Consider the following 21,447-nt stretch of genomic DNA (forward strand, 5'->3'; position numbering starts at 1 on the left):
CAGGGTAAATACTGGCTCCATTATTTTTACACTGCAATTTAGATTTCAGTTTTAACGCACCCCACCCAAATTTAACTCTCTCTGCACTTGTTACATCTGCCCCACCTGCAGTGCACATGGTTTTGCCCATTTTGAGAACAAATTTGTACTGCGACCAGATCTGAATAAGGGCCATTGTTTCTAAGGGGGCTATTTAATGAATGCTTAAATATCAACATCATCAATATTTAACACTTTGAGGAAGAATTTAACACCTTGAGGCCTAAGGCAGTTGCCATGGTTTCTCTGCCCTAGGGCTAGTCTCACTGCTGACATCTAATATTGTGAAGGTAGCAAGGCACAGTCGCAGCTAGGAGTGTCCTAAAAGGAATTCAAGTTTTAATTCAGCTGTCATTAATAATATACCAAATGTATTTCTGATGGTATATGACAATGGGCCAGATGCACTCAGATTCAAAAGTGATAAAATGGTGAGTAATAAACAGCCAGCCAATTAGCTCCTACCTGCCATGTCACAGACTGTGTTGGGAAAATGTCAGGAAGGAGCTGATTGGTTGGTTGTTTATCACTTTCCATTTATCACTTTTGAAGCTTAGTGCATCTGGCTCCTTCTCTGTTGAGATGTTTTTGGGTAGTGGAACAGGGTCCTGATTCATATTTGAATGCAAACCCAATTGTTTGTGTACAAATATGGTGTTTGGGAGTCTGCGCAGATGCAAAGGCTGTTCTGTATATGTCCAAAAGGGGTCTTGCAATGTCGTTTGCAGCCCCTGTCAGCCGCAGCATGTTTGGCATTCTGCTGCTGCTGCATTGGGGGTAACACCCAACACTCTTCATCAACACAGGCCATTTTCAAGGTGTGACGGGTCTTGGGTCTGTGTTGTAGGATGCAGACATTCTGGAACCAGGTGTCTGGATCCAAGAGCCAGCCATAACTAAGCTTCAGTTTATCCAGTCTGGCCAGCACCTAAATCAATTGAGAGTTACAACTGATGGTTGCGATGGGGATCCAAGGCTGTGTTCCCAGACACAACACTCAGATTCTTGCTGATGCAACCCTCCCAACAAGACCCATTCCAGGAGGGACAAAATGCTCTGTTTCTGAACTTCCATGCCAGTGGATGTTTCAAAGATGTGGCTGTGGCATTGTCCAAAATTCAAATAGAGGAGCCATACCAACTTCCAGTGAGTCCCGGACTGTGGTGTTTGGTGTGGCAGTTGGTGTGGCTCCTCCTTTTGAATATTGGACTGTGCTGGAGCCCCAACTCTGTAACTGCCACTGGCAAGGAAGTCTAGGAACATTGTGTCCCTCCTGGAATGGATCATGTTAATGCTAACAGGGGCTTCTTCTCCAACAGATGCCTCAACCCTCAACTGTAAACTAATCCAAATATACAAATTCCCTTCTCCCCACTTCACATTTGTGCCTTGGGAAAGTCTTACAAATCCCTACAGTAGTTTCGGACATGGGTGAAACCCCCAACTGCTCTAAGATGTGTGTGGAGGTGCTGCTAATGCAGGTTTATATAGACTCATACCAGGAGAAGACTCGCACTATGGACAGCTCAGTTACTTAACCACTGGTTTTGGTTAAATGGTACATTGGTAATTGAGTGTTGCTGAAAACAGGGATTCTGGAAAAGCTTTAAATCAAGTAATAACTAGGTCTCAAGATGGCTTCTGTACATGCTGAGTAGAGATTTTGGTGGCCATCTTGGGACAGTGCATGAAACTTCTTTTGAGAACAGGAATACTGGCATCTACACAGTACACACTCTTTTAACAGGAAGTAGGGGGAAAAGCAACATATCTTATAAATTACTATAAAACACTAGCCTCTACATGCTTTATTATTTTCATTAGCTAAATTGTCTAATATACAGCTGGATGCCGGATTATTGGCCATAGGTCAAGATCCCGACAGTCAGTATACCGACATAAAAATCCTGACTGTTCAACTGCCCTACAGTTGGGATCCTGACCAACAGGGGCTATTCTCCCTTGTGGGGATCCATGCCCCCGGAACCTGTGGCAAGTGCAGCAAGACTCCGAGTCTGCAGCGAGCCCACAATGGGCTTTTTTGCGCTCCTCCCTCCTGTCGGAGTACCGGCGTCCGGGATTCCGATGTCGGTATACTGGCCGTCAGGATCCCAACCGTCGGACAGTCATACCACTCCCATACAGCTTTATCAATGTAAAAAGCCAGTTATTACTATCCACATAACCCTTATGACAATTTTCCCATGATTAAAATATCCCTTTTAAGATTTATTTGTTTTTCTAAAGTTTTAGTATAAACTTATTGAAAAGAAACAGTCACTTTCTAACAATACATGGTTTCAAATTATGTTGTCACAATATAAACATAGTAATTTGGGATCTGGAGTGGGCATCCTTTGGCAACCACACAGCCCGGGCTCCTGCTGTGCCACTTGGCATGGGTTCCTGATGGGCCCGGATTTATTTTCTATTCATGTTAAATACTGTGCATCGTTTTGTGCCTCCATTCCGGCTTTTCTTCCCTCTGTATAAAAATACTCAGTGGCTAATTTCTCTTTTAACTTGAAATACAAGCAGTCACGCATCAGTAATGCCGAAATAATTGGTTGCAGACTAGCCCGAGATGCCGCGAAGTCTGTTATTAGTGAAGAGACAAATTACATGGCTCCGGCAGTCAGGGCCGGTGGCTCCAGGACTAGTACATGATGTTTTTATACAAATCTCTTACTTTCTTAGTACAAATTGGACGAGGAACCCGGAGATCACATCATTTGCTTTACAGGTTTCTGCAAGTATCTTTTTAAACTTGATCGCCACCATAAAGTACCTTGTTCATTTATTATACAGTATTTAATTACTTTTCCTAATTAAGATAAGACTCCCCTGCATTGCTTCCCTAGATCTGTGTTATATCAGTGACACAGCTGCACTGCATTCTATCGTTCCTCTCTTGGCTAAGGAAACCATCTCCATCCCTCAAGCCACAGGGAAAACTAAGCCTCAGACCAGTGGCGTAACTACTGTAAGGCAGTCCCAGCTGTCGCATGGGGGAGCAAGCAGCAGCATGGTCTGTGTGGGCACCGGCACTCGCTCAATGCACTGATATGCTGCCTGTCACTGTCCACTGGCTGAGCACCGGAGGTGAGTCAGCCACAGCGTGGGTGCGGCCATGGCAGAACAAACTTTTTGGCAGGGGGGAGAGATAAAGTGGTTTAGGGCCCGATTCAGACCGATTCAGATTTGGAAAATAAAAGTCATTTCATATGACTTTTATTTGCGATGGCGGGAGAAATCATTCGATGGTTGGCAACCATCAAATGATTTCTCCTGCTGGCGGCTGCTTCCGAGGGGATGTGCTCTCCTACACTTCCCGCGCATGTTACCCAGGAGATGTGGGGACACATTTATCAGGCAATATTTGCGGCTAAATCCCATGTTTTCGGGGGTTAGCCGCAAATATAAATTATCACCTAATATACCAAAGTGGGACCGCAGCAGGAATCTCTGAACCATGCCGCGAACCCTCCTGCACCGCCACCGGCCACCTCACCCATAGGTTTCTATGAGGGATGCAGAGCTAAATGATGTTTCAACATCGGGCAGCCCGGCTTCACATCCCTGGGCGATAGCCCATTGTAGCCTATGGGCTACCGGATCGCACCGCCGCCAGGGCCGTGAGGGCAACGGGGTTAATGGGGGTCAGTGCTAACCGTGCATGCGCAGACCCAACAGCTTCCGGCTAAAGACATCGCAGGGACGGGCTCATTTTCGGAGCCCTGTCCCTGCTCCTGGCAGGTGATACATTTTAGGTGATATGATCGCATTTTACAATGCGATCCTGGGCGGTAATATTCTGCCCAGATCGCATTGTAAATGCGATCAATGATAAATGGGCCCCTTAGTCTTCTTTTTTTTCCATTCTTCTTCTTCTTTAGTCTTCTTTCTTCCTCTTTCTTCTTGATTCTACTTCTTCTTCTTCATGCTCCTACTTCATTCTTCCTTCTTTTTTCTTCTAAATTCTTATTTATTCTTAATTTTTTTGAGGTGGAGGTGGAGAGTGTATTGGGGTACAGCCGTGGAGGCGGCAGTGGGAGGGGGCGTGACTATTCTATAGAAGATATTTCACACAAAACACAAACATGTAATATTATTTCATTGTTTTTTCCTAGTGTCTACGTCATGGTCGGAGCAGATGTTCCGTTCTCGTCATGTCTTCGGGAAGTTGAGAACCCCCAGAATCAGCTGAGGTGCAGCCAAGAGATGGAGCCTGCAATTAGCTGTGATAAAAAGTTCAGAGCCCAGTTCAGTATAGACTGGTGTAAGATCTCACTGGTAAGTATGGTTACATGAAACCCCTTTTGGTTCTAGTTTGGCCCAAAATGTAAAATAACTTCAAAATACAAGTTCTGCTTTAAAATCGTGACTCGCTTAAATTCATTTCCATTTTTCGTGTAGATCTTTGGCTTGTGTCAACCTTTTTCCAATGTCAACCGTGTGCATTTCTACCTTTGGTGTCGACCTAGATATTGTCGACCTCAACCTTATCGACCTATTATACTGAGGTAGAATTATCTGTGGCTAGACACATAAAGATATGATGCAGAGAAATGTCTGTGTAATAAGTAGGGATACGGTCGTATTGTCGACCCGACTTAGGTCGAGAGTCATTAGGTCGACACCGTTGGGTTGACAGGCAACAAGGTCGACAGGGTTCTAGGTCAACATGGATGAAGGTCGACAGGTGTCTAGGTCGACATGGGACAAGGTCCACATGGTTTTAGGTCGGCAAATGCATTAAGTCAACATGGTTTAGGCCGACAGGGTTTTTTTCACTGTTTTTGGAGCCGACATGTGCCGACAGGCGATGTTTCATGCCCTACCATCCACTAGGGCGTGGTGGGAGAATAAAATAGTGTGCCGAGCGCAGCGAGGACCTGTGCCCGAAGCATCGCGAGCGAAGCAGGGGCTGCGGTTGACTTCCAACTGTGTCCATGTCGACTGTCATTCGGGTCAAAAAACAGTAAAAAATAAACCATGTCGACCTCGCGACCTGTCGACCTAACCCTTGTCGACCTAAAACCATGTTGACCTAGACACCTGTCGACCTAAAACCCTGTTGACCTTGCTGCCTGTCGACCCAAGTCGACCTAATGACTGTTGACCTAAGTCGGGTCGACAATACGATCACACCCAATAAGTATTGGCTCAGAATAGCTCTGCCGTCTCAAAGTAAAAATAGGCGTAATCTTCGCTAATCTTTTAGAGAATAATATTTCTTCATCCTCTGATTTGTTTATGAGGTTATTATTATTACACAAGAATGATAAAGGAACGTAGAAATAATGGGATCAGTGCCGTCTTTATTGTGAGTTTCCTGAACAAATATAATAAGACTGACGAGCGTTAGATATCTATTCAGGAATATATAAACCTCGCTCATTAATCAGAGTCAGTTTTTTTTTTTAAATAAAGTCTTTTTATTAGACAATAAAGTTAATGCATACAAAGTATCACATTTAAACGTGTTTACAGAGAGTGTCACAACAATAAGGCAGGTTTACATATAGCAATAAATTGCTTCCAGATTATCATTCTACATACAGTTGGTTGTATTTCAACATTTTTCATGTAGAATTGTGTTATTAACAATTGCCTTCCATTCGCCCATTGCTGCTCCTGATGTGGCCATCCAGGTCCTGGCTATCACCACTTTAGCTAAAGAGCAGAGATTAATCACCAACTGACTCTCCGGATTACTGAGGGGAGCATTCTCCCTACACCCCAACACGCATAGTACAGGCGTAAGGAACTGGCCAGAGATCCCAATGGATACCAAGGTAGATTTAACAGATTCCCAAAAAGCAGAAACCACAGGGCAGTCCCAAATCAGGTGCCAGAAGTTGCATTGCAGGTGGTGACACTTGGGGCTGTCCGCCACAGCGCATCCCCCAAATCTAGCTAATCTGACTGAGTCATATATGTCCTATGAAGTATAAACAATTGTATTTGTTGAATTCTAGCAGAGACCGTGGCACCACGTGGGAGCGCCAGTGCCTCCTCCCCAATGTATCCCACATCAGCTTCCCACTTGGCTTTAAGAGCCAATAGAGGAGCCTTATGTATATATGACAATAAAAGGGAGTACGATAGGGAGATAGCCCTAGTTTGGCCCAAGTTACCTAGAAAGGACCTGAGTGGGGAAGACGCCAGCACTGGAGGACTATTATTGAATTGGGTATTGAGGGCGTGCCGAAGCTGCAGGTATCTAAAAAAATATGTCTGGGATAATCCAAATTCTTCCTTCAGCTGCTGAAAAGATTTTAGAATGTTGGCCTCATAAAGTTTTCCTATTGTCACCACACCACGAGAAGACCAGAGCCTCCTACCCGACAGCCGCCCAAGTTCAGGTAACTGAGCGGAGTGCCAGAGGGGAGTCTCCGGGTCAATATTAGCGTAGCCCATATCGCGTTGGATGGCTTGCCATATTTTAATAGCCTGAATAAGCAATAAGGGAGCATTATTAGGTATCTTTTGACCCAAGAGAAGTTGGGGAAGAGACAGTGTGGGACAGACCTGCTCCGCAAAAACAACATGTAGCGATGATTGACTATCGTCCTGAAGCCATACCCTGAGGTTTGAGAGCTGAGAGGCATAGTTATAAAGTTTGAAGTGTGGTACAGCTAGACCCCCCTCCGCTCTCACCCTAGTGAGAGTGTTTAGACTTATCCTAGCCCATATAAGCGAGGATACTGTAGAAGGCTATTTAGGTGTCGGGAAAAAGAAGCGGGGATATACAACGGTGAGTGTTGCAGTGCATACAGTATGGTTGCACAATCATCTTAACTAGACTAATTAAGGTGTGTACACACTATAACTCTACCAAGGACATTTAGCGGCCGTCTAGTCCAGGCCAAAGACTTATCTTTAATATAAGCTAGCAACGGGGTAAGGTTGTTTGGAATGTAGTCACTGCTGTTATTGGTAATGGTGATTCCCAAGTATTTAAAAGTGGAGACCCATTGTAACAGAAGTGAGAATCAGAGTGTTATTGCCTGGTAATAAGGGCAATGTTCCCTCTAATTTTACGAAGGCTGTGTGCGGTAAAAGATATTGACTGTGCAACTTTGGAAGGAAATTAAATTTTTTGTGCGTCACATATATTACTGGAAAATGACGTTCAGCATTTGTGTTAACTTTACTTCAAAATGATATTAAACATTTAAACATTCAAAACACAGCACAAAATGTAGTTAATGGGTGAAACACACAATAATTGAGTCCACAACTGCAAAAAAGGACCACTGCTGCTTTGTGCGCTCTGTTGTAATGTCTGTGCGCACGCTCGTCGAGTTGTGTGCGCGCGCACGCGCGCACAGCTTAGAGGGAACACTGAATAAGGGGTCTATGTACTAAGCCTTAGGTAGAAATAAAATGGAGGAAGATTTAGGGCCAGATGTATCAAGCTTCAAAAAGTGATAAAGTGGAGAGTGATAAATCAGCAGCCAATCAGTTCCTCCCTCCTTAAGCACGGATCGCTCAGCACACATTTCTGCATACGCGCGATGCGTGCTGCACAATCCGTGCCAGCCAGTGTTCTCTGGTGAGAACACTGGCGATAGCTAGATTTTGACTGCATGCAGGTGATAGTAGGGACGCAGGGGACCATGCATCGCCGTCGCCGGGGGGCCTTCACACGGAGCAATCCGTGCATATTTCTAAGCTATCTAGTCAGATAGATTAGAAATAGCCCTCACATCATCCCGTATGTGTCCCCGTTTAGAGGGAGGGGAGGGGAAGCTCTCCGTAATATAGGCACCATATAAATAGCAGGTGATATGTGAAATAATAGTTTAAACCAGGCATGTCCAACGTTGGCCCTCCAGATGCTGTGAAACTACACATCCCAGCATGCTTTGCCACAGCTTTGCTATTAGAGAATGCTAAAACTATTGCAAAGCATGCTGGGATGTGTAGTTTCACAACATCTGGAGGGCCAACGTTGGACATGCCTGGTTTAAACTTTAGATGTATTTTGAGGAACACACAGCTAATGTACAAATTGTCTTACAGAAAATTTTAATTAATTTGGATACACGGCTTTCTTCTAATTCTATAAATCTGTTCCAGGTGGATAAAACAAAGCAGGTGTATATAACGCAGGAAATTGTGCGCGGAGAAGGGATCCTACCCGACGCTGGAGAATATAAACCTCCTTCGGAATCCCTGAAAAGTCGGGATTATTATGCGGACTTCCTCATCACGTTGGCAGTGCCCTCTGCCGTAGCCCTGGTGCTGTTTGCTATATTGGGTTACATCATGTGCTGCCGGAGGGAAGGCATGTGAGTAACCATGTTCTTTTTATTTATTCAAACATGAGAGACAACAAGCTTTATTTAAACTGTACAAACATTATAGTCTTGCCTAGACTGCAAATCGGTTTTGTCATGATATGAGAGTTTGATTTTTAGTTTTTATATTAGGTTGAACAGTTTTGTTCTTGTGATCTTGGAGAGCAAAATAGACTTTTTCTGTAGTGTGTGGTTTTTGTTTAGGATATTTCGAATTGTTGTTTATGTTACTGAGACCAGATACTGTATATAGGTATGAAGCTGATTTTGCTGACATTTTCCAGCATTGTAACCAGGCCCTTGAGCTAACAAGTGGCCATTTTCCAGCATTATAACCAGGCCCTTGAGCTAACAAGTGGCCATTTTCCAGCATTGACCTTGGCCTAACAAGTGGTCATTTTCTAGCAATGTAACCAGGCCCTTAGTGAACAAGTGGCCATTTTCCAGCATTGACCTTGGCCTAACAAGTGGCCATTTTCCAGCATCGTACCCTTGGTACCCTTGGTGAACAAGTGGCCATTTTCCAGCATTGTAACTAGGCCCTTGGTGAACAAGTGGCCATTTTCCAGCATTGACCTTGGCCTAACAAGTGGCCATTTTCCAGCATCGTACCCTTGGTACCCTTGGTGAACAAGTGGCCATTTTTTCCGGCATTGTAACTAGGCCCTTGGTGAACAAGGGGCCATTTTCCAGCATTGTACCCAGGCCCTTGGCATAAAAAGTGGCCATTTTCCAGCATGGACCTTGGCCTAACAAGTGGCCATTTTCCAGCATTGTACCCAGGCCCTTGAGCTAACAAGTGGCTATTTTCCCATGGCAAATTATGGCAATATCTCCTACCCACTGGCTTGCCTACTGTATACTTTTGGATCTTGCCATCATTGGGTACAGCGATCTGGCTGTACTGGCTTCCATATGTGTTCCATATATGCAATACTTCCCCCTTGTAAACTCCAGAACACAGTCTATGTTAAGCCTGTGACTTATATTACATAAACCTTCATGAAAGAGGACACAGGAAGTTTCTTTACTCATAAACTGCATGGAAGGAACTACACAAGTTACAGATAATCATACGCCAACTAATAAACAAGAAAATAAGATCTACTATATATTTCCACCGGATACTTACACAGCAATAGGAACTATATACACCACAGTCTAAGGGGGGTATTCAATGTCAGGGGTACGGCTGTTGAGCAAGCTCGACAGCCGTGCCTCTGTCCCGTTCTCGCTTTGCTTGACTTGAGCTCGGCGGTCGGGATTCAATGTCCCGGGCGGCGAGAAGGGGGCGTGGCCGCGAGCTGAGGACGGAAATAGACGAGCTCTGGCTTTTCTCGGCAGAATGAGTCCGACAGCTTGTGATGTCGGGCTCGTTCTGCGGAGAACCCCTGTTCAATGCTGTCGGGGAAGATAGATTGAATAGGGCCCCGCAGCCATCTCCCAGGGCCGGTGCAAGGCATTTGGATGCCCTAGGCAAAGCTACCCCTGCGCCGACCCCCCACCCCCTCTCCAAAGGAAGCAATCACCGGGGGGGGGGGGGTAGGAGGAGTGGTAGAATGAAGCAGACGGGAGGGGGGGATAGTGGTGATATGCAGAAAGCGCAAGGGGGGGTGAGGATACTTGCAGGGGGAGTGGTAATATGAAGCGAATGCACGGGGTGTAATATTCAGCAATTGTATATATAAATTGTTAAGTGCTGCAGAAACCTGGCTCACCTGCTGCGCTCGGGGTCTGAGGCTGAGCTGCTCCTCACTGTAGAGCGCCGGGCACACATCCTACTGCCGCTGTATATACTGGGGACACACCAAGCGCTCCTGTCAATGCCCCTTCCCCCCCTGCCCTCCGGCAGCACCGGGGGAACTTTGGAAGGGGCTTGAATTATAGCCGGGTCTAAAAGGAATGCCCCACGCCGGCCACTTCCTCCCACTCCCAGCTCCGTCACTTAGGGCAGACAGAGTGTGATGCTGCTGGTGCTGCTCTCACCTGGGCTGTGTGTGCACAAGGTAACAGGTGTCGCTACTGCTGCTGTGCGCATGGGGAGAGCCCGGGGCTGCCATGTATTAAGGATAGCTCTTTAGCAGAGTGCTGCATCGGTGAGATGCATGGCGCGGTAGCTAGACAATATATACAGTAGGTAGATCTAGCTAGCTGTGTACTGTATCACACATACTAGCACAGGGTTGCCTACCTGACCCTCTATCCATGCGCCGGACGGGGCGGGGGCTGAGCAGCAGGAAGGACCAGGCACCAGAGCCCAAAGAGCTCCTCAGCCAGCCTCTTCCTGCTCCTGGGGCTGTATAACTGGAAGCCAGAAACCGCTTCCCCAGCAGGGCAGCGAGGGGGGTGGGCGGGTGTCAGATGCTTGATTAATGCACTAATTCTCAATTTCTGCCCCGCCATCTACCACCCGCAAACCGCAGAAACATATTACAAAAAAAAAAAACCCTGCTTGGAGAAAAGAGGTAGCTCAAGTGCGCCCTCCAGTGCCAGACACCCTAGGCAGCTGCCTAAAGCTGCCTAGTGGTAGCGCCGGCCCTGCCATCTCCCCTGTCGGGAGATGGCTGCGGGAGGTCGACCATCATTTCCCCTAAGTCCTTCTGTGGGGAAAATTAGCATTCTAAACACTGCAATGGTGGCTAATCTGATCCCCAGTAACTTATAGCTGCATGGACACTGGTCTCGTCGGGATTTAGCTTGATCCCTGACAAAATTACTTCATTAATGTTTACACTGAGTTATTGCATCCAGACCTAGGTGCTCTCCCCCACCACACCTCCACTTTACACACCTGTTCCATAGCACACACTTTTTCCATACAACCCCTGTGTGTAGTGGAATATACTGTAGGCTGGCGACATTTATCAAACCTTCTAAACCTTTAGTAGAGACTTTGCCTACAGCAACCAATAAGATTTCAGCAATCATTTATCTACAGTGGTACATTTTGGAGAGCTAGAATTTGATTGGCTGACATTAGTAACCTTTCATTATTTTATTTTTGGAGAATTGATAAATCTGAGCCTGCTGTCTTTGATATCATAATGTATTAAAAAGGTCTAGCTGGGCACTATTCTGGTTGAGTACAGAATGTATAATCCAGACCTTAATTGCAATATAAATAACGGTAATGTGAATAGCAATAATTACATGGTATGCAATGTGAATTGTTTTTTTTATAACACTGCTTAGTTTAAAAAAAAACGTGTGTTGTTTTTGTGTTTTTTAGCAGTTTAATTATCAATTTATATGCTATCCGCAGTGGGGGGAAAGTAACCACTGAATACAAAGATCATTCCGTAGCAATACTGCCGTAGCGTCAATGTTCCTTAGCTGGAATAACATTTGTATCCCTGCTACGTCTAATTACAAAACCGAAATTCAATTTGAAGAACGGTCATAATAAGAAAATCAGATTTTAATGTCTCGGCATAAAATGTTTTGTCACTGGCACCAGATTTATAAATGGTTTAGCATTAATAAATGTCACGTTCTTAAAATCAGTTGCTAGGCGATTACTGTTGACACCGTTATGCCGTGTTTGTGAATGAGGTAAATACTGGGGAAGTTATAATGACTTGTGAGGATGTACAAGCCGTAACTGTTTGTCAAGGAAAACCAAACTAGTCAGATTATCGTAGCGCTGAGATGGGTACGGAAAGCAGCAAGTAACAGCAAAATAACCATTCATTGGTTTCATTCTTCCATACACAGAAGCTTAACTCAACCAATCGTGTTCTTTAATCTCCATATACAGTATATGTCTGTCCTCATTATTCTGCATTATCATCCATTTGAGGCATCCCTGAATATTATCTTCCATGTGTATTCATAAACTTTTTCTTCCTGTGACATCCAGAGTTGACACCTTCCTCAGGAATTTGCACCCACATTTAATGAACTATTACTATGAAGATTAATCAAGAGCTCTGATTTGTAGGCATTTATATATACATGGAACCCCTCTCATTCAATTTGCGGCAAAAAAGTGCAATTAGGGATGGCCATCGACCATCGATGATTGGAAATCATTGATGGTTTATGACTGATGTTGAATAGTTTTGCCATCGATGGGGAGAACCAGATGGTTTCCCACCATCGATGTCAAGCTTAAACGAATAGTTTCGTTTTTGCTTTTTCCCCAAGGTCCAGGCCCCCGGCACCTGCTAAGCCCCACCCCCACATTTTGATTGGCCCACAGACCAATCAATTAAAGAAAATGGATGACCATCGATATGTAAAAACATCAATGGTTATCCAATGAATATTTCCACACTATCAATGGTCAGTTGCACTTTTGCCATTGATGGTAGCCAAGGCAACGATGGCCATCCCTAAGTGCGATATGGTCCTGAGCATAACCAGCACCGGGCTCAAAGAACTGGTCCTGGTTTCATAAAATCAAGTGCCAAAACAAATAGGGGTCCCCTTGATTTTATTAAACCAATACCAGGCTCAAGGGCCGGTCCTGGTTCCCAAAATACTGGGAACAAAATGAATAGGGGTCCCCCGTATTTTAAGAACCAGCAGCCAGCAGAGTAATGCCACAGCCAGGGGGAGACTTTTTATACATGAATAAAATCAAGGGGACCCCTGTTTGTTTTGGCCCATGATTTTATGAAACCAGGACCAGTTCTTTGAGCCCGGTGCTGGTTATGCTCAGGATGGGGACCCCACACCATTTTTTAACATTTTTTACCTTACCTTACCTTTACCCAAAGTTTTTAACACAGAACCATGCACAGATCTCAATGATCTGCGCATGGTTCTGTCAAATTAGCCTGTGAGAACCTGGTCTATTTGTTTGGTGATATTTAGTAATGTTTACCAAAAATCTCATCCCATTAAATTTGCGAATTGTATACTTTATAATGGGAAAACATCTGGATGTCAATTGAAGTGTTACTATAAAACGGATGTGGGACCATTTGTAGACAACAAGTAGATAGACAGCCATTAGGTCGACACCATTAGTTCGACAACTCAATAGGTTGACATGCTTTTAGGTCGACATACCATTAGGTCGACATGTCAGTAGGTCGACATACCAGTAGGTCGACATGTCATTAGGTCGACATGTCATTAGGTCGACATGTCATTAGGTCGACACTGCCATTAGGTCGACAGTGTCTAGTTCGACAGTCAAAAGGTCAACATGGTTTTTTCACTGTTATTTTGGCTGAAATGACACAGTTTGAAGTGAACCGCAGCCCCTCGCATCGCTCGCTTCACTCGCGATGCTTCGGGCACGGTGCCTCGCTGTGCTCGGCACACTATTTTATTCTCCCACCGCGCCCTAGTGGATAGTAGGGCATGAAATACCGCCTGTCGGCACATGTCGGCTCAAAAAACAGTGAAAAAAAACCATGTTGACCTTTTGACTGTCGACCTAGACACTGTCGACCTAATGGCAGTGTCGACCTAATGGCAGTGTCGACCTAATGGCAGTGTCGACCTAATGGCAGTGTCAACCTAATGACATGTCGACCTAATGACATGTCGACCTAATGACATGTCGACCTAATGGTATGTCGACCTAAAAGCATGTCGACCTATTGAGTTGTCGAAATAATGGTGTCGACCTAATGAGTGTCTATCTACTTGTTGTCTACAAATAGTCTGGATACCCTATAAAAAACCAGGTCAGAATTTGCGAATTTGTGTCAAAAAGTGTGAATTTTTTCCCCCCACAAATCGCATCCTATAAAATGTGCGATTTACGGAAAACGTGTGAAAATGCTCCAGAAAAAATTGCTCAAAAAAAACATAGATTCCTATTAAATGTCACCCATTATGCAGTGTTGTACATTGCAATATAACAAACTGCATCCAGCCACATGCAACAAAACTGAAATATGTCCCTGTCCACATGGGGCTCAGAGCTAGATCCTGGCACTGTTGAATGGGTGACTACAGGCTCAGCGCTAGCTCCTCGCACTGGGGAATGGGTATTACAGGTTCAGCGCTAGCTCCTGGCACTGGGAAATGGGTGAATACAGGATCAGCGCTAGCTCCTGGCACTGGGGAATGGGTGATTACGGGCTCAGCGCTAGCTCCTGGCACTGGGGAATGGGTGATTACAGTATCAGCGCTAGCTCCTGGCACTGTTGAATGGGTGACTACAGGCTCAGCGCTAGCTCCTGGCACTGGGGAATGGGTGATTACAGGCTCAGCGCTAGCTCCTCGCACTGGGGAATGGGTATTACAGGTTCAGCGCTAGCTCCTGGCACTGGGAAATGGGTGAATACAGGATCAGCGCTAGCTCCTGGCACTGGGGAATGGGTGATTACAGGATCAGCGCTAGCTCCTGGCTCTAGGGAATGGGTGATTACAGGATTAGCGCTAGCTCCGGGCACTGGGGAATGGGTGATTACAGGCTCAGCGCTATCTCCTGGCACTGGGGGAATGGGTGATTACAGGATCAGCGCTAGCTCCTGGCACTGGGGAATGGGTGATTACAGGCTCAGCGCTAGCTCCTGGCACTGGGGAATGGGTGATTACAGGATCAGCGCTAGCTCCTGGCACTGTTGAATGGGTGACTACAGGCTCAGCGCTAGCTCCTGGCACTGGGGAATGGGTGTTACAGGCTCAGCGCTAGCTCCTGGCACTGGGGAATGGGTGATTACAGGCTCAGCGCTAGCTCCTGGCACTGGGGAATGGGTATTACGGGCTCAGCTCCTGGCACTGGGGAATGGGTGATTACAGGATCAGCGCTTGCTCCTGGCACTGGGGAATGGGTATTACAGGATCAGCGCTAGCTCCTGGCACTAGGAAATGGGTGATTACAGGATCAGCGCTAGCTCCTGGCACTAGGGAATGGGTGATTACAGGATCAGCGCTAGCTCCGGGCACTGGGGAATGGGTGATTACAGGCTCAGCGCTATCTCCTGGCACTGGGGGAATGGGTGATTACAGGATCAGCGCTAGCTCCTGGCACTGGGGAATGGGTGATTACAGGCTCAGCGCTAGCTCCTGGCACTGGGGAATGGGTATTACGGGCTCAGCTCCTGGCACTGGGGAATGGGTGATTACAGGCTCAGCGCTAGCTCCTGGCACTGGGGAATGGGTGATTACAGGCTCAGCGCTAGCTCCTGGCACTAGGTAATGGGTATTACAGGATCAGCGCTAGCTCCTGGCACTGTGGAATGGGTGATTACAGGATCAGCGCTAGCTCCTGGCACTGGGGAATGGGTGTTACAGGCTCAGCGCTAGCTCCTGGCACTGGGGAATGGGTGATTACAGGCTCAGCGCTAGCTCCTGGCACTGGGGAATGGGTATTACGGGCTCAGCTCCTGGCACTGGGGAATGGGTGATTACAGGCTCAGTGCTAGCTCCTGGAACTCGGTAATCGGTGACTACAGGCTCAGCGCTAGCTCCTGGCACTGGGGAATGGGTGATTACAGGATCAGCGCTAGCTCCTGGCTCTAGGGAATGGGTGATTACAGGATCAGCGCTAGCTCCGGGCACTGGGGAATGGGTGATTACAGGCTCAGCGCTATCTCCTGGCACTGGGGGAATGGGTGATTACAGGATCAGCGCTAGCTCCTGGCACTGGGGAATGGGTGATTACAGGCTCAGCGCTAGCTCCTGGCACTGGGGAATGGGTGATTACAGGATCAGCGCTAGCTCCTGGCACTGTTGAATGGGTGACTACAGGCTCAGCGCTAGCTCCTGGCACTGGGGAATGGGTGTTACAGGCTCAGCGCTAGCTCCTGGCACTGGGGAATGGGTGATTACAGGCTCAGCGCTAGCTCCTGGCACTGGGGAATGGGTGTTACAGGCTCAGCGCTAGCTCCTGGCACTGGGGAATGGGTGATTACAGGCTCAGCGCTAGCTCCTGGCACTGGGGAATGGGTGATTACAGGCTCAGCGCTAGCTCCTGGCACTGGGGAATGGGTATTACGGGCTCAGCTCCTGGCACTGGGGAATGGGTGATTACAGGATCAGCGCTAGCTCCTGGCACTGGGGAATGGGTATTACAGGATCAGCGCTAGCTCCTGGCACTAGGAAATGGGTGATTACAGGATCAGCGCTAGCTCCTGGCACTAGGGAATGGGTGATTACAGGATCAGCGCTAGCTCCGGGCACTGGGGAATGGGTGATTACAGGCTCAGCGCTATCTCCTGGCACTGGGGGAATGGGTGATTACAGGATCAGCACTAGCTCCTGGCACTGGGGAATGGGTGATTACAGGCTCAGCGCTAGCTCCTGGCACTGGGGAATGGGTATTACGGGCTCAGCTCCTGGCACTGGGGAATGGGTGATTACAGGCTCAGCGCTAGCTCCTGGCACTAGGTAATGGGTATTACAGGATCAGCGCTAGCTCCTGGCACTGTGGAATGGGTGATTACAGGATCAGCGCTAGCTCCTGGCACTGGGGAATGGGTGTTACAGGCTCAGCGCTAGCTCCTGGCACTGGGGAATGGGTGATTACAGGCTCAGCGCTAGCTCCTGGCACTGGGGAATGGGTATTACGGGCTCAGCTCCTGGCACTGGGGAATGGGTGATTACAGGCTCAGTGCTAGCTCCTGGAACTCGGTAATCGGTGACTACAGGCTCAGCGCTAGCTCCTGGCACTGGGGAATGGGTGATTACGGGCTCAGCGCTAGCTCCTGGCACTGGGGAATGGGTGATTACAGGATCAGCGCTAGCTCCTGGCACTGGGGAATGGGTGATTACAGGCTCAGCGCTAGCTCCTGGCACTGTGGAATGGGTGATTACAGGATCAGCGCTAGCTCCTGGCACTGTGGAATGGGTGATTACAGGATCAGCGCTAGCTCCTGGCACTGGGGAATGGGTGATTACAGGCTCAGCGCTAGCTCCTGGCACTGGGGAATGGGTGATTACAGGCTCAGCGCTAGCTCCTGGCACTGGGGAATGGGTGATTACAGGCTCAGTGATAGCTCCTGGCACTGGGGAATGGGTGATCGCAGGCTCAGCACTAGCTCCTGGCACTGGGGAATGGGTGATTACAGGATCAGCGCTAGCTCCTGGCACTGGGGAATGGGTGATTACAGGCTCAGTGCTAGCTCCTGGCACTGGGGAATGGGTATTACAGGATCAGCGCTAGCTCCTGGCACTGTGGAATGGGTGATTACAGGATCAGCGCTAGCTCCTGGCACTGGGGAATGGGTGATTACAGGCTCAGCGCTAGCTCCTGGCACTGGGGAATGGGTGATTACAGGATCAGCGCTAGCTCCTGGCACTGGGGAATGGGTGATTACAGGATCAGCGCTAGCTCCTGGCACTGGGGAATGGGTGATTACAGGCTCAGCGCTAGCTCCTGGCACTGGGGAATGGGTATTACAGGCTCAGTGCTAGCTCCTGGCACTGGGGAATGGGTGACTACAGGCTTAGTGCTAGCTCCTGGCACTGGGGAATGGGTGATTACAGGCTCAGCGATAGCTCCTGGCACTGGGGAATGGGTGATCGCAGGCTCAGAGCTAGCTCCTGGCACTGGGGAATGGGTGATTACAGGCTCAGCGCTAGCTCCTGGCACTGGGGAATGGGTATTACAGGATCAGCGCTAGCTCCTGGCACTGGGGAATGGGTGATTACAGGCTCAGTGCTAGCTCCTGGCACTGGGGAATGGGTGATTACAGGATCAGCGCTAGCTCCTGGCACTGGGGAATGGGTGATTACAGGCTCAGTGCTAGCTCCTGGCACTGGGGAATGGGTGATTACAGGCTCAGCGCTAGCTCCTGGCACTGGGGAATGGGTGACTACAGGCTCAGCGCTAGCTCCTGGCACTGTGGAATGGGTGATTACAGGCTCAGCACTAGCTCCTGGCACTGGGGAATGGGTGACTACAGGCTCAGTGCTAGCTCCTGGCACTGGGGAATGGGTGACTACAGGCTCAGCGCTAGCTCCTGGCACTGGGGAATGGGTGATTACAGGCTCAGCGCTAGCTCCTGGCACTGGGGAATGGGTGATTACAGGCTCAGCGCTAGCTCCTGGCACTGGGAATGGGTGACTACAGGCTCAGCGCTAGCTCCTGGCACTGGGGAATGGGTGATTACAGGATCAGCGCTAGCTCCTGGCACTGGGGAATGGGCGATTACAGGCTCAGCGCTAGCTCCTGGCACTGGGAATGGGTGACTACAGGCTCAGCGCTAGCTCCTGGCACTGGGGAATGGGTGATTACAGGCTCAGCGCTAGCTCCTGGCACTGGGGAATGGGTGATTACAGGCTCAGCGCTAGCTCCTGGCACTGGGGAATGGGTGATTACAGGATCTTAGCGCTAGCTCCTGGCACTGGGAATGGGTGACTACAGGCTCAGAGCTAGCTCCTGGCACTGGGGAATGGGTGATTACAGGATCAGCGCTAGCTCCTGGCACTGGGGAATGGGTATTACAGGATCAGCGCTAGCTCCTGGCACTGGGGAATGGGTGATTACAGGCTTAGCGCTAGCTCCTGGCACTGGGGAATGGGTGACTACAGGCTCAGCGCTAGCTCCTGGCACTGGGGAATGGGTGATTACAGGATCAGCGCTAGCTCCTGGCACTGGGGAATGGGTGATTACAGGCTCAGCGCTAGCTCCTGGCACTGGGAATGGGTGACTACAGGCTCAGCGCTAGCTCCTGGCACTGGGGAATGGGTGATTACAGGATCAGCGCTAGCTCCTGGCACTGGGGAATGGGTGATTACAGGCTCAGCGATAGCTCCTGGCACTGGGGAATGGGTGATTACAGGATCTTAGCGCTAGCTCCTGGCACTGGGAATGGGTGACTACAGGCTCAGAGCTAGCTCCTGGCACTGGGGAATGGGTGATTACAGGATCAGCGCTAGCTCCTGGCACTGGGGAATGGGTATTACAGGATCAGCGCTAGCTCCTGGCACTGGGGAATGGGTGATTACAGGCACAGCGCTAGCTCCTGGCACTGGGGAATGGGTGATTACAGGATCAGCGCTAGCTCCTGGCACTGGGGAATGGGTGATTACAGGATCAGCGCTAGCTCCTGGCACTGGGGAATGGGTGATCACAGGCTCAGCGCTAGCTCCTGGCACTGGGAAATGGGTGATTACAGGCTCAGTGATAGCTCCTGGCACTGGGGAATGGGTGATCGCAGGCTCAGCACTAGCTCCTGGCACTGGGGAATGGGTGATTACAGGATCAGCGCTAGCTCCTGGCACTGGGGAATGGGTGATTACAGGCTCAGTGCTAGCTCCTGGCACTGGGGAATGGATATTACAGGATCAGCGCTAGCTCCTGGCACTGGGGAATGGGTGATTACAGGATCAGCGCTAGCTCCTGGCACTGGGGAATGGGTGATTACAGGCTCAGCGCTAGCTCCTGGCACTGGGGAATGGGTGATTACAGGATCAGCGCTAGCTCCTGGCACTGGGGAATGGGTGATTACAGGCTCAGCGCTAGCTCCTGGCACTGGGGAATGGGTATTACAGGATCAGCGCTAGCTCCTGGCACTGGGAATGGGTGACTACAGGCTCAGCGCTAGCTCCTGGCACTGGGGAATGGGTGATTACAGGATCAGCGCTAGCTCCTGGCACTGGGGAATGGGTGATTACAGGCTCAGCGCTAGCTCCTGGCACTGGGGAATGGGTGATTACAGGATCTTAGCGCTAGCTCCTGGCACTGGGAATGGGTGACTACAGGCTCAGAGCTAGCTCCTGGCACTGGGGAATGGGTGATTACAGGATGAGCGCTAGCTCCTGGCACTGGGGAATGGGTATTACAGGATCAGCGCTAGCTCCTGGCACTGTGGAATGGGTGATTACAGGATCAGCGCTAGCTCCTGGCACTGGGGAATGGGTGATTACAGGCACAGCGCTAGCTCCTGGCACTGGGGAATGGGTGATTACAGGATCAGCGCTAGCTCCTGGCACTGGGGAATGGGTGATTACAGGATCAGCGCTAGCTCCTGGCACTGGGAAATGGGTGATTACAGGCTCAGTGCTAGCTCCTGGCACTGGGGAATGGGTGATTACAGGATCAGCGCTAGCTCCTGGCACTGGGGAATGGGTGATCGCAGGCTCAGCACTAGCTCCTGGCACTGGGGAATGGGTGATTACAGGCTCAGCGCTAGCTCCTGGCACTGGGGAATGGGTGACTACAGGCTCAGCGCTAGCTCCTGGCACTGGGGAATGGGTGATTACAGGCTCAGCGCTAGCTCCTGGCACTGGGGAATGGTTGATCACTGGCTCAGCGCTAGCTCCTGGCACTGGGGAATGGGTGATCACTGGCTCAGCGCTAGCTCCTGGCACTGGGGAATGGGTGATCACAGGCTCAGTGCTAGCTCCTGGCACTGGGGAATGGGTGATTACAGGCTCAGCGCTAGCTCCTGGCACTGGGGAATGGGTGATTACAGGCTCAGCGCTAGCTCCTGGCACTGGGGAATGGGTGATTACAGGATCAGCGCTAGCTCCTGGCACTGGGGAATGGGTGATTACAGGCTCAGCGCTAGCTGCTGGCACTGAGGAATGGGTGATTACAGGCTCAGCGCTAGCTCCTGGCACTGGGGAATGGGTGACTACAGGCTCAGCGCTAGCTCCTGGCACTGGGGAATGGGTGATTACAGGCTCAGCGCTAGCTCCTGGCACTGGGGAATGGGTGATTACAGGATCAGCGCTAGCTCCTGGCACTGGAGAATGGGTGATTACAGGCTCAGCGCTAGCTGCTGGCACTGAGGAATGGGTGATTACAGGCTCAGCGCTAGCTCCTGGCACTGGGGAATGGGTGACTACAGGCTCAGCGCTAGCTCCTGGCACTGGGGAATGGGTGACTACAGGCTCAGCGCTAGCTCCTGGCACTGGGGAATGGGTGATTACAGGCTCAGCGCTAGCTCCTGGCACTGTGGAATGGGTGATTAGAGGATCAGCGCTAGCTCCTGGCACTGGGGAATGGGTGATTACAGGCTCAGCGCTAGCTCCTGGCACTGGGGAATGGGTGACTATAGGCTCAGCGCTAGCTCCTGGCACTGGGGAATGGGTGATTACAGGCTCAGCGCTAGCTCCTGGCACTGGGGAATGGGTGACTACAGGCTCAGCGCTAGCTCCTGGCACTGAGGAATGAGAAGATGTGGGTGAATGTGAGACACTTATTGCTCCCCTCTCCTCACGTTTCATACATCACTTCTTCTGC

At 49.3% G+C, this 21,447-nt stretch overlaps 1 protein-coding gene across 6 annotated transcripts in view; it reads left to right on the forward strand.

Annotated features, from left to right (window-relative positions):
* Window positions 1-21,447, forward strand: part of SGCE (sarcoglycan epsilon) — a 74,901-nt gene that overhangs the window by 33,403 nt on the left and 20,051 nt on the right. For all 6 annotated transcript variants that reach the window (XM_083189441.1, XM_083189437.1, XM_083189440.1 and 3 more), the window contains 2 exons: window positions 4,170-4,332; window positions 8,128-8,339. In XM_083189441.1, the coding sequence (XP_083045567.1) occupies window positions 4,170-4,332; window positions 8,128-8,339 (375 nt within the window). The remainder of the gene's footprint in view (window positions 1-4,169; window positions 4,333-8,127; window positions 8,340-21,447) is intronic.

Source organism: Crinia signifera, chromosome 5 (genome assembly GCF_055691185.1).
Source record: "Crinia signifera chromosome 5, ASM5569118v1, whole genome shotgun sequence".
Lineage (NCBI taxonomy): Eukaryota > Metazoa > Chordata > Amphibia > Anura > Myobatrachidae > Crinia > Crinia signifera.